The sequence below is a fragment of the Oncorhynchus mykiss genome, unplaced genomic scaffold (assembly GCF_013265735.2).
Source record: "Oncorhynchus mykiss isolate Arlee unplaced genomic scaffold, USDA_OmykA_1.1 un_scaffold_276, whole genome shotgun sequence".
Classification (NCBI taxonomy): domain Eukaryota; kingdom Metazoa; phylum Chordata; class Actinopteri; order Salmoniformes; family Salmonidae; genus Oncorhynchus; species Oncorhynchus mykiss.
This window is the reverse complement of record NW_023493730.1, coordinates 218,321-231,038: the sequence shown is the minus strand read 5'-3', so window position 1 is coordinate 231,038 and position 12,718 is coordinate 218,321. Positions and strand designations below refer to the sequence as shown.

Sequence of the window (12,718 nt, the reverse complement as noted above, 5' to 3'; positions counted from 1 at the left end):
GTCCTCCCCTCAGACCTGAAACCCAGTTCCCCCTTAACCCCTCAGTCCTCCCCTCAGACCTGAAACCCAGTTCCCCCTTAACCCCTCAGTCCTCCCCTCAGACCTGAAACCCAGTTCCCCCTTAACCCCTCAGTCCTCCCCTACAGACCTGAAACCCAGGCCCCCTTAACCCCTCAGTCCTCCCCTCAGACCTGAAACCCAGTTCCCCCTTAACCCCTCAGTCCTCCCCTCAGACCTGAAACCAAGGCCCCCCTTAACCCCTCAGTCCTCCCCTACAGACCTGAAACCCAGTTCCCCCTTAACCCCTCAGTCCTCCCCTCAAACCTGAAAACCAGGCCCCCCTTAACCCCTCAGTCCTCCCCTCAGACCTGAAACCCAGGCACCCCTTAACCCCTCAGTCCTCCCCTACAGACCTGAAACCCAGGCCCCTCTTAACCCCTCAGTCCTCCCCTAAAGACCTGAAACCCAGGCCCCCCTTAACCCCTCAGTCCTCCCCTCAGACCTGAAACCCAGGCCCCCCTTAACCCCTCAGTCCTCCCCTCAGACCTGAAACCCAGGGCCCCTTAACCCCTCAGACCTGAAACCCAGTTCCCCCTTAACCCCTCAGACCTGAAACCCAGGCCCCCCTTAACCCCTCAGTCTGATATTATAATGTTGACATTACAGTACTCATATAAGAGTTAGTCTCTGATTGGCTGAGAAGACACACTCAGTACACAGGAAACCCACACTGACTTCCTGTTGTTGTTGCAATGGTGATGTCATTCAGCCTGAGGAAGAGAGTCCAAACATTGTTATTGCAAGTTAATTTGTCACATAAATCTCTCCCCTTCACACATACTGACCAGAGTGTGGATGTTAACCTATGGGCCACTGTTCATTGATAAACACAGAGATCATTCATCTGATTGTTGTAACAAGTACTGTTTAACACTGGGTAAATAGCACATACTCCAATGCATCTTGGGTATTGTAGTTAACTATTATCTCCACCATAGTTAAGTGTTTTAAATACAAAGATCCATCATGAAAAGTAACATAGATTCAGAATCTCAAGTCATGTTGTGTCCTGTGACCTCGTGGGTCTCCATGACAACAGTGTTGTGGTGTGAACCACAGGACCAGGGACAACAACTGTCTGTTCCTGTTTAAAGAGGGACCAAGATGTCAGTCTCTAAAAGTCACACCCCCTAAACTAGATGACATCATAACTAGTTCATATAGACCGGCTCAGGATCTATACTGTTATTCTAATCAAGCAAACTACAGGTTTGATGCATTCTGACTGAAGCTGATTGGCCAACTTTAGGCCTCTGTCTCTTAAGATTTACTTCAAAGGTCAAAAGCAATGTGTAATCTGCATAGATAGGATGTTTTGAGTTCGTTTTTTAAAAGATGTTGAATTGATCGCCCGCTGATGCCCATCAGTGTTGCTCTATGTAAACCACCTCAAAGAAGCTGAATGTTTTCCATTGACGTCACGTTAGTGTGAAACCTGTCGACCTCGATGCTCGACCCTCCTCTTCCTGTCACAATATGGGTTTCAGAGAAAAGGACCTCGAGCTGAAAACTTTCCACTCGATCGAACCAATCGCTGCTCGTATGTCCTTTCATGGTAAAGTACATCTAGTCATGAACACGGAAATACGCAGCAAAGACCCGGCTACTCTCTGACAGTCACCATCAGACCATCAGACCACCAGATGGACAGGCTGTGTGTCGCTCTGATTACATTCTTCTGTGAGTAACTTTTTTACTGGGCCTTATAGCTGGATGAGAGATGATTACTAGATGTGGTTTTATGGTTGAACAGATTTGTTATCTTATTATTGTGATGTTGTGATGACTGTGGTAAAGACATGACGTTAATATCTTCACGAGGAGAAGTTTATGATGTCAAAATGACATTCTGTGATTTATCTTAAGACTGTTCCTCTGCTACCTGTAGGTGCTGTTTCCTCCAGTCAGTTCATCCTAACACTGTTCCTCTGCTACCTGTAGGTGCTGTTTCCTCCAGTCAGTTCATCCTAACACTGTTTCTCTGCTACCTGTAGGTGCTGTTTCCTCCAGTCAGTTCATCCTAACACTGTTCCTCTGCTACCTGTAGGTGCTGTTTCCTCCAGTCAGTTCATCCTAACACTGTTCCTCTGCTACCTGTAGGTGCTGTTTCCTCCAGTCAGGATGGGATCTCTGCAGCAGAGGTGGAGCTGAGAGTCAGACCAGGAGACAACATCACTCTCTACTGTGACTGTAACATAACTCCTGGAGTTTACATTATCTGGTATAGGAACTGTTCTCACAAGTACCAGCCTCCTCTAGTTATTTCAATTCATGACTTTTACCAAGATCTTCAGGACATTCACAACCCTTTCACTGGATATAATGTGGTATGGAACCCCTCTAACAACTCCTATGATCTACTGATTGAGAACATCACTGAATCTGACCTGGGACTCTACTACTGTGGGACTAAGGATAGCCAGGTAGTGGATGATGGAGGTAAAGGAGGAATTAAACATAAACAGTTGTACCACTATGGAAACATCACCACCAGGATTTCACTTGGTAAGAACAGTTATTATTCTGTCTTTATCTTCTGTCTGTATCTTTGGTGTTATTAATATTGTATTAGTATTGGTGTGTCTGGGTTCCTTGAACGAGAGGGAGAGTTGGAAGGAAAGCCAAAGAAAATGTATCTTATTTTGAATCAATCATCAGAAGCTGAACTGAATAAAACATGGCCTCCAGTTCAGCTGTAAACATTCAATCAGCAGTAGATCATCTAATAGAGTAGTTCTGTTTCTGTTTAATGTTTTGTCCAGATGTCGGTCCTCCTGAGTCCTCCTCCTCCTCCCCTCCTCCTGTAGACTGTGGACTGTGTTGGATGTTGCTGTTCAGTCTGTGTCCTGTGTCTGCTCTCCTCTCCTCTCTCCTCTCCTCCACCTGTGTCTACTTCTTCTGCAGAACCACAGGTAAACTCACTCCCTCAGTCAGGATTCACTTATTCAAAGATTCATGTTTTAAGTCAGGGTAATACTAATCAGTCTAACATATTATTTAAATAATTACCTATGATTTTAACAACAATATGTAAACATCTACTAACTTTTAACTGATATGTCCAAGTTTAACTTCAAACTTGGCGTTTTAATGGTGATAACTCTTCCTCTGCAGCTCCAACTGAGACTCAGGTTCCTCTGAACAGGACGACCACCAGGGGAAGTGACAGCAGTGAGCAGACTACAGTCAGAGTGGGTGTTGTAGTTTTATTTTGGGTGGCCATCTTGATTTGGAGTCCACGTGTTTGTTAACCCTACGCTATTCACATAGTATTTTTTCAAATGCATTTATAATAACCAAAAACAGAAGATAGATAGCAACAAAACATATTGTATAATCTTAATGTTTATATTTCTATAATATTAACAGAATATTTAAATAATCTCTCTCTCTCTCTCTCTCTCTCTCTCTCTCTCTCTCTCTCTCTCTCTCTCTCTCTCTCTCTCTCTCTCTCTGTGTCTCTCTCACTCTCTCTCTGTCTCTCTCTCTCTCTCTCTCTCTCTCTCTCTCTCTCTCTCTCTCTCTCTCTCTCTCTCTCTCTCTCTCTCTCTCTCTCTCTCTCTCTGTGTCTCTCTCACTCTCTCTCTGTCTCTCTCTCTCTCTCTCTCTGTCTCGCTCTCTCTCTCTCTCTCTGTCTCTCTCCCTCTCTCTCTATCTCTCTCTCTCTCTCTCTGTGTCTCTCTCACTCTCTCTCTGTCTCTCTCTCTCTCTCTCTCTGTCTCGCTCTCTCTCTCTCTCTCTCTCTCTCTCTCTCCCTCTCTCTCTATCTCTCTCTCTCTCTCTCTGTGTCTCTCTCACTCTCTCTCTGTGTCTCTCTCTCTCACTCTCTCTCTCTCTCTCTCTCTCTCTCTCTCTCGCTCTCTCTCTCTCTCTCTCTCTCTCTGTGTCTCTCTCACTCTCTCTCTGTCTCTCTCTCTCTCTCTCTTTATCTCTCTCTCAGGAGGAACGAGACTTGTGTTACGCCTCGTTGGATATCCGTCAGGGACAGAGGAGACCAAAGAAGAAGAAGACAACCAAGAACTCTGACTTCAGTACCTATTCAGCCATCAATACCAGCAGAGTGTGAGACATATACAAGCTATCAATACCAACAGTGTGAGACCTATACCAGCTATTAAGATCAATCCCAGCCATCAATACCAGCAGAGTGTGACTTATACCAGCCATCAATACCAGCAGAGTGAGACCAATACCAGCCATCAATACCAGCAGAGTGAGACCAATACCATCCATCAATACCAGCAGAGTGTGAGAGCTAATACCATCCATCAATACCAGCAGAGTGTGAGACCTATACCATCCATCAATACCAGCAGAGTGTGAGACCTATACCATCCATCAATACCAGCAGAGTGTGAGATCTATACCAGCCATCAATACCATCATTGTGAGACCTATAACAGCTATCAATACCATCATTGTGAGACCTATACCAGCCATCAATACCAGCAGAGTGAGACCTATACCAGCCATCAATACCAGCAGAGTGAGACCTATACCAGCAGAGTGAGACCTATACCATCCATCAATACCAGCAGAGTGAGACCTATACCAGTCATCAATACCAGCAGAGTGAGACCTATACCATTATTGTGAGACCTATACCATCCATCAATACCAGCAGAGTGAGACCTATACCATCATTGTGAGACCTATACCATCCATCAATACCAGCAGAGTGAGACCTATACCAGCCGTCAATACCAGCAGTGAGACCTATACCAGTCATCAATACCAGCAGAGTGAGACCTATACCAGTCATCAATACCAACAGAGTGAGACCTATACAAGCTATCAATACCAGCAGAGTGAAACCTATACCAGTCATCAATACCAACAGAGTGAGACCTATACCATTCATCAATACCAACAGAGTGAGACCTATACCAGTCATCAATACCAACAGAGTGAGACCTATACCAGTCATCAATACCAACAGAGTGAGACCTATACCAGCCATCAATACCAGCAGAGTGAAACCAATAACAGTCGTCAATACCAGCAGAGTGAGACCTATACCAGCCGTCAATACCAGCAGAGTGAGACCTATACCATCCATCAATACCAGCAGAGTGAAACCAATAACAGTCGTCAATACCAGCAGAGTGAGACCTATACCAGCCGTCAATACCAGCAGAGTGAGACCTATACCAGCCATCAATACCAGCAGAGTGAGACCTATACCAGCAGAGTAAGACCTATACCAGCAGAGTGAGACTTATACCAGCAGAGTGAGACCTATACCAGCAGAGTGAGACCTATACCATCCATCAATACCAGCAGAGTGAGACCTATACCAGTCATCAATACCAGCAGAGTGTGAGACCTATACCATCCATCAATACCAGCAGAGTGAGACCTATACCAGCAGAGTGAGACCTATACCATCCATCAATACCAGCAGAGTGAGACCTATACCAGTCATCAATACCAGCAGAGTGTGAGACCTATACCATCCATCAATACCAGCAGAGTGAGACCTATACCAGTCATCAATACCAACAGAGTGAAACCAATATCATTATTGATCAGGGAGGACAAGGTATTACAGCTGTGATCGTATCAGTTATTATGTTTTTATTCTCGTATCTTTTTTACTTTCGTCTGTATTCTTTCAATTTGCCTTTTAATAATAATAACAATAGTTATTTTAAAATGTTGTTTTTAATCTCAGGAAATATATTTAAACATCTTTTGATATAGTTTCAGTTTGGAAGTTTCATTGTTGTTTTATCATTGTAATTCATGTGTATTGATGTGTTTAAAAAGTAATTCTCAATAAATATTGATTCAGTTTCATTAGATTTTATTTCATTATTTAATTCTCTCCCACTATGTCAGGGGTATTGAACTCTGACCCTATGAGGTTCTTAGCCTGCTGGTTCTCTGTTCTACCTGATCATTAATTACACCCAGCTGGTATCACAGGTCTTAACCAATCCCTGATTAGGAAGAAGGGAACAGTGAAAAAACACAGTGGAACTGGCTTGGAGGACCAGAGTTGAGGACACTATGGTGTCTTCCAGTTCAATGTCATGGCATTCAGTCTGACGAGGCTCCAGCAACCTCTCAGGGAGGTCTGTTTGGGGGTGTGGCTTATAGGCTTCGTAGGTGTGGTTTATAGGTTAGTAGGTGTAGCTTATAGGCTTCGTAGGTGTGGTTTATAGGTTAGTAGGTGTGGTTTATAGGCTTAGTGGGTGTGGTTTATAGGTTAATAGGTGTGGTTTATAGTTTAGTAGGTGTGGCTTATAGGTTAGTAGGTGTGGTTTATAGGTTAGTAGGTGTGGCTTATAGGCTTAGTAGGAGGCCAAAGGTGTCCGCATGCTTCCCATAGGAAACAGTTCAGAAGAGTTTGTGGACATATTATGACAAAAAAAATATTTAAGTTGCATTTTAAATTTCGGTAAGGGTTTTGATGGCTGTTCGAACATTCAACATTTTATAGGCTAAGTAGGTGGCACAGGCACTTCTTGGGGTCCCCAGGACCAAGTTTGGGAAATAATGCCCTACGGTCTCCTCAATGTCAAGGTCAGTCCATTCTGTTTGAAATGCTGCCCTACATTCTCCTCCATGTTAACTACAGTCTCCTCCATGTTAACTACAGTCTCCTCCATGTTAACTACAGTCTCCTCCATGTTAACTACAGTCTCCTCCATGTTAACTACAGTCTCCTCCATGTTAACTACAGTCTCCTCCATGTTAACTACAGTCTCCTCCATGTTAACTACAGTCTCCTCCATGTTAACTACAATCTCCTCCATGTTAACTACAGTCTCCTCCATGTTAACTACAGTCTCCTCCATGTTAACTACTGTCTCCTCCATGTTAACTACAGTCTCCTCCATGTTAACTACAGTCTCCTCCATGTTAACTACAGTCTCCTCCATGTTAACTACAGTCTCCTCCATGTTAACTACAGTCTCCTACATGTTAACTACAGTCTCCTTCATGTTAACTACAGTCTCCTCCATGTTAACTACAGTCTCCTCCATGTTAACTACAGTCTCCTCCATGTTAACTACAGTCTCCTCCATGTTAACTACAGTCTCCTCCATGTTAACTACAGTCTCCTCCATGTTAACTACAGTCTCCTCAATGTTAACTACAGTCTCCTCCATGTTAACTACAGTCTCCTCCATGTTAACTACAGTCTCATCCATGTTAACTACAGTCTCCTCCATGTTAACTACAGTCTCCTCCATGTTAACTACAGTCTCCTCCATGTTAACTACAGTCTCCTCCATGTTAACTACAGTCTCCTCCATGTTAACTACAGTCTCCTCCATGTTAACTACAGTCTCCTCCATGTTAACTACAGTCTCCTCCATGTTAACTACAGTCTCCTCAATGTTAAGGTCAGGTGATTCTGTTTGAAAAGGCTCCAGCAACCTTTCAGATAGGTTTCTGTTTGAGGGTGTGGCTTATAGTCTTAGTAGGTGTGGTTTATAGGTTAGTAGGAGAGGCTCATATACTAAGAGGGTTGGCTTAGACTAGACAAGGGTGTGGTTTATTGGCTAAGAGGGTGTGGCTTAAATGCTAAGAGGTGTGTGGCTTAGATACTAAAGGGTGTGGCTTTAGAGGAAGACATATGCTGAATAGAATCAGAGCAGTTTCCATGGTTTCATACACCTTGCCTTCTGTTAAAGTTGACTAAAAGTAGCTCAGTAAAGCTTTCAACCACATTATCAATAGAGTTACAAAGTGATCAGGTGAATTATGCAAACAGAACATTATAATCTCTGAAAAACTTAATTTTATTCCAAAAATATATTTATTCCAGGTATATTCACCAACTATAAATCAGACATTAACACTAGCTAAATCCAACATAGTAAATCCATACCAATTAAATGTAGACATTTTCAAATGGTAAATAAAAATGACATGATAAAAGAAGCTAAGGAGTTAACACTTGACATTTTGTGTTAAAAGATCTCTCATTCTTAATTCCATTCCTTCCTTAGATTTACTTAGAGAAGCAAAAACAGAGCTCTGGAGGTTAACCAGAGAAACAGAGCTCTGGAGGTAACCAGAGAAACAGAGCTCTGGAGGTAACCAGAGAAACAGAGCTCTGGAGGTAACCAGAGAAACAGAGCTCTGGAGGTAACCAGAGAAACAGAGCTCTGGAGGTTAACCAGAGAAACAGAGATCTGGAGGTTAACCAGAGAAACAGAGCTCTGGAGGTTAACCAGAGAAACAGAGCTCTGGAGGTAACCAGAGAAACAGAGCTCTGGAGGTTAACCAGAGAAACAGAGCTCTGGAGGTTAACCAGAGAAACAGAGATCTGGAGGTTAACCAGAGAAACAGAGCTCTGGAGGTTAACCAGAGAAACAGAGCTCTGGAGGTTAACCAGATGGTATCGGTCTCACTGCTGGTATTGATGGCTGGTATAGATCTCACTCTCTGCTGGTATTGATGGATGGTATAGGTCTCAATCTCTGCTGGTATTGATGGCTGGTATAGGTCTCACTCTGCTGGTATTGATGGATGGTATAGGTCTCACACTCTCCTGGTATTGATGTCTGGTATAGGTCTTACTCTGCTGGTATTGATGGCTGGTATAGATCTCACTCTCTGCTGGTATTGATGGCTGGTATCGGTCTCACTGCTGGTATTGATGGCTGGTATAGATCTCACTCTCTGCTGGTATTGATGGCTGGTATAGGTCTCAATCTCTGCTGATATTGATAGCTTGTATAGGTCTCACTCTGCTGGTATTGATGGATGGTATAGGTCTCAATCTCTGCTGGTATTGATGGCTGGTGTCGGTCTCACTCTGCTGGTATTGATGGATGGTATAGGTCTCACACTCTGCTGGTATTGATGACTGGTATTGGTCTTAATAGCTGGTATAGGTCTCACACTGCTGGTTCTGAAGGCTGGTAATGGGTCTCACTCTGCTGGTATTGATGACTGGTATAGGTCTCACACTCTGCTGGTATTGATGACCTTTATAGGTCTCACACTGCTGGTTCTGAAGGCTGGTAATGGGTCTCACTCTGCTGGTATTGATGGATGGTTTCGGTCTCATAATGCTGGATGATTTAATGGATGCGTAGGTACTGTAGTCGGAGAGAGCGATAGAGATAATCTGTTAATATTAATTACATATCATATTACATTATTATTATATATTATGTAGTGCTGCTCTTTACCTTCTGTATTTAATGATTCTATCTGCCACTGAAAACACTCTTTCAATATGTCTGGGTTACCAAACACATGGACTACAAATTAAGATGGCCACCCAAAATAAAACTACAACACCCACTCTGACTGTAGTCTGCTCTCTGCTGTCACTTCCCCTGGTGGTCGTCCTGTTCAGAGGAACCTGAGTCTCAGATGGAGCTGCAGAAGAAGAGAAATCGCCATCAAAACACCAAGTTTGAGGTTAAACTAGGACACATCAGTTAAAAGTTAGTAGATGTTAACTTATTGTGGTCAAAATGTTTTTAAAAAAATGCAGGTTAAAAAAAAATTGAAATTATTTGCAAAATAACTAAGATTGATTAGGAATGCCCAGACTTAAAATATGAATTAGTGAGAAAGTGAGAATGTGTTTAAATCGTAGGTAATTATTTAAATAATATGTTAGACTGATTAATATTACCCAGACTTAAAACAAGAATGTTTGAATAAGTGAATCCTGACTGAGGGAGTGAGTTTACCTGTTGTTCTGCAGAAGGAATAGACACAGGCAAAGGAGAGGAGAGAGGAGAGGAGAGCAGACACAGGACACAGACTGAACAGCAACATCCAACACAGCCCACAGTCTACAGGAGGAGGGGAGGAGGAGGAGGACTCAGGAGGACCGACGTCTGGACACAACATTAAACAGAAACAGAACTACACTATTAGATGATCTACTGCTGATTGAATGTTTACAGATGAACTGGAGGCCATGTTTTATTCAGTTCAGCTTCTGATGATTCAAAATAAGATACATTTTCTTTGGCTTTCCTTCCAACTCTCCCTCTCGTTCAAGGAACCCAGACACACCAATACTAATACAATATTAATAACACCAAAGATACAGACAGAAGATAAAGACAGAATAATAACTGTTCTTACCAAGTGAAATCCTGGTGGTGATGTTTCCATGGTGGTACAACTCTTTATATTTAATTCCTCCTTTACCTCCATCATCCACTACCTGGTTCTCCACAGTCCCACAGTAGTAGAGTCCCAGGGCAGATTCAGTGATGTTCTGAATCAGTAGATCATAGGAGTTGTTAGAGGGGTTCCATACCACATTATATCCAGTGAAAGGGTTGTGAATGTCCTGAAGATCTTGGTAAAAGTCATGAATTGAAATAACTAGAGGAGGCTGGTACTTGTGAGAACAGTTCCTATACCAGATAATGTGAACTCCAGTAGTTATGATACAGTCACAGTAGAGAGTGATGTTGTCTCCTGGTCTGACTCTCAGCTCCTCCTCTGCTGCAGAGATCCCATCCTGACTGGAGGAAACAGCACCTACAGGTAGCAGAGGAACAGTGTTAGGATGAACTGACTGGAGGACACAGCTCCTACAGGTAGCAGAGGAACAGTGTTAGGATGAACTGACTGGAGGACACAGCACCTACAGGTAGCAGAGGAACAGTGTTAGGATGAACTGACTGGAGGAAACAGCTCCTACAGGTAGCAGAGGAACAGTGTTAGGATGAACTGACTGGAGGACACAGCTCCTACAGGTAGCAGAGGAACAGTGTTAGGATGAATCACAGAATGTCATTTTGACATCATAAACTTCTCCTCGTGAAAATATAAACGTCATGTCTTTACCACAGTCATCACAACATCACAATAATAAGATAACAAATCTGTTCAACCATAAAACCACATCAATACATCATCTATCATCCAGCTATGAGGCCCAGTAAAAAAGTTACTCACATAAGAATGTAATCAGAGCGACACACAGCCTGTCCATCTGGTGGTCTGATGGTCTGATGGTGACTGTCAGAGAGTAGCTGGGTCTTTGAGTAACAAGGTCTTTGCTGCGTATTTCCGTGTTCATGACTAGATGTACTTTACCATGAAAGGACATACGAGCAGCGATTGGTTCGATCGAGTGGAAAGTTTTCAGCTCGAGGTCCTTTTCTCTGAAACCCATATTGTGACAGGAAGAGGAGGGTCTAGCATCGAGGTCGACAGGTTTCACACTAACGTGACGTCAATGGAAAACATTCAGCTTCTTTGAGGTGGTTTACATAGAGCAACACTAATGGGCATCAGAGGGCGATCAATTCAACATCTTTTAAAAAACAAACTCAAAACATCCTATCTATGCAGATTACACATTGATTTTGACCTTTGAAGTAAATCTTAAGAGACAGAGGCCTAAAGTTGGCCAATCAGCTTCAGTCAGAATGCATCAAACCTGTAGTTTACTGGATTAGAATAACAGTATAAATCCCGAGCCGGTCTATATGAACTAGTTATGATGTCATCTAGTTTAGTGGGTGTGACTTTTAGAGACTGACATCTTGGTCCCTCTTTAAACAGGAACAGACAGTTGTTGTCCCTGGTCCTGTGGTTCACCACCACAACACTGTTGTCATGGAGACCCACGAGGTCACAGGACACAACATGACTTGAGATTCTGAATCTATGTTACTTTTCATGATGGATCGTTGTATTTAAAACACTTAACTATGGTGGAGATAATAGTTAACTACAATACCCAAGATGCATTGGAGTATGTGCTATATACCCAGTGTTAAACAGTACTTGTTACAACAATCAGATGAATGATCTCTGTGTTTATCAATGAACAGTGGCCCATAGGTTAACATCCACACTCTGGTCAGTATGTGTGAAGGGGAGAGATTTATGTGACAGATTAACTTGTAATAACAATGTTTAGACTCTCTTCCTCAGGCTGAATGACATCACCATTGCAACAACAACAGGAAGTCAGTGTGGGTTTCCTGTGTACTGAGTGTGTCTTCTCAGCCAATCAATTACTAGCTCTTATATGAGTACTGTAATGCCAACATCATAATATCAGACTGAGGGGTTAAGGGGGGCCTGGGTTTCAGGTCTGTAGGGGAGGACTGAGGGCTTAAGGGGGGCCTGGGTTTCAGGTCTGTAGGGGAGGTCTGAGGGGTTAAGGTGGACCTGGTTTTCAGGTTTGAGGGGAGGACTGAGGGGTTATAAGGGGGGTGTGTGTGTTTGGGTGTGTGTGTGTGTGTGTGTGCGTGCGTGCGTGCGTGCGTGTGTGTGTGTGTGTATATGTGTGTGTGTGTGTGTGTGTGAGTGTGAGTGTTTGGGTGTGTGTGTCCATGTGTTACCTCTGCCTCTCTGTCCTCTGGGAGGAGGGGGTGGTTTGGTGCAGACCTGCAGAAACCACAATTGTTTTCCATCACTGTCACACGTCACTTGGTCAGCCACTGTGGCTTACGCTGGTGTGTGTGTGTGTGTGTGTGTGTGTCTCTGGAAAGAGAGAGAGGGGAGACCAGACAGAGAGGGAGATGGGGGCAGAGAGAGAGGGGTAGGTGGAGTAAGAGAGAGTGTTGGAGCAGGAGTCAGAGAGAGAGAGACCCAGCTACTCTGATACTGTTACTGACAGACCCAGCTACTCTGATACTGATACTGACAGACCCAGCTACTCTGATACTGTTACTGACAGACCCAGCTACTCTGATACTGATAC

At 43.4% G+C, this 12,718-nt stretch overlaps 1 protein-coding gene and 1 long non-coding RNA gene across 2 annotated transcripts; one reads left to right on the top strand and one right to left on the bottom strand.

Annotated features, from left to right (window-relative positions):
- Positions 1 to 1,662: 1,662 nt before the first annotated feature.
- Positions 1,663 to 4,264, top strand: LOC110536860. Its single transcript, XM_036973625.1, has 5 exons — positions 1,663 to 1,740; positions 2,161 to 2,565; positions 2,823 to 2,972; positions 3,175 to 3,251; positions 4,001 to 4,264. The coding sequence occupies exons 1-5, from the start codon at positions 1,704 to 1,706 to the stop codon at positions 4,124 to 4,126; spliced, it is 795 nt and encodes a 264-aa protein (XP_036829520.1). The 5' UTR covers positions 1,663 to 1,703; the 3' UTR covers positions 4,127 to 4,264.
- Positions 4,265 to 7,867: 3,603 nt separating this feature from the next.
- Positions 7,868 to 9,876, bottom strand: LOC118948981. Its single transcript, XR_005042232.1, has 3 exons — positions 9,729 to 9,876; positions 9,332 to 9,408; positions 7,868 to 9,122 (listed from the first exon to the last, which is right to left on the bottom strand). It is a non-coding gene; the product is annotated as an uncharacterized LOC118948981 (long non-coding RNA).
- Positions 9,877 to 12,718: the final 2,842 nt, after the last annotated feature.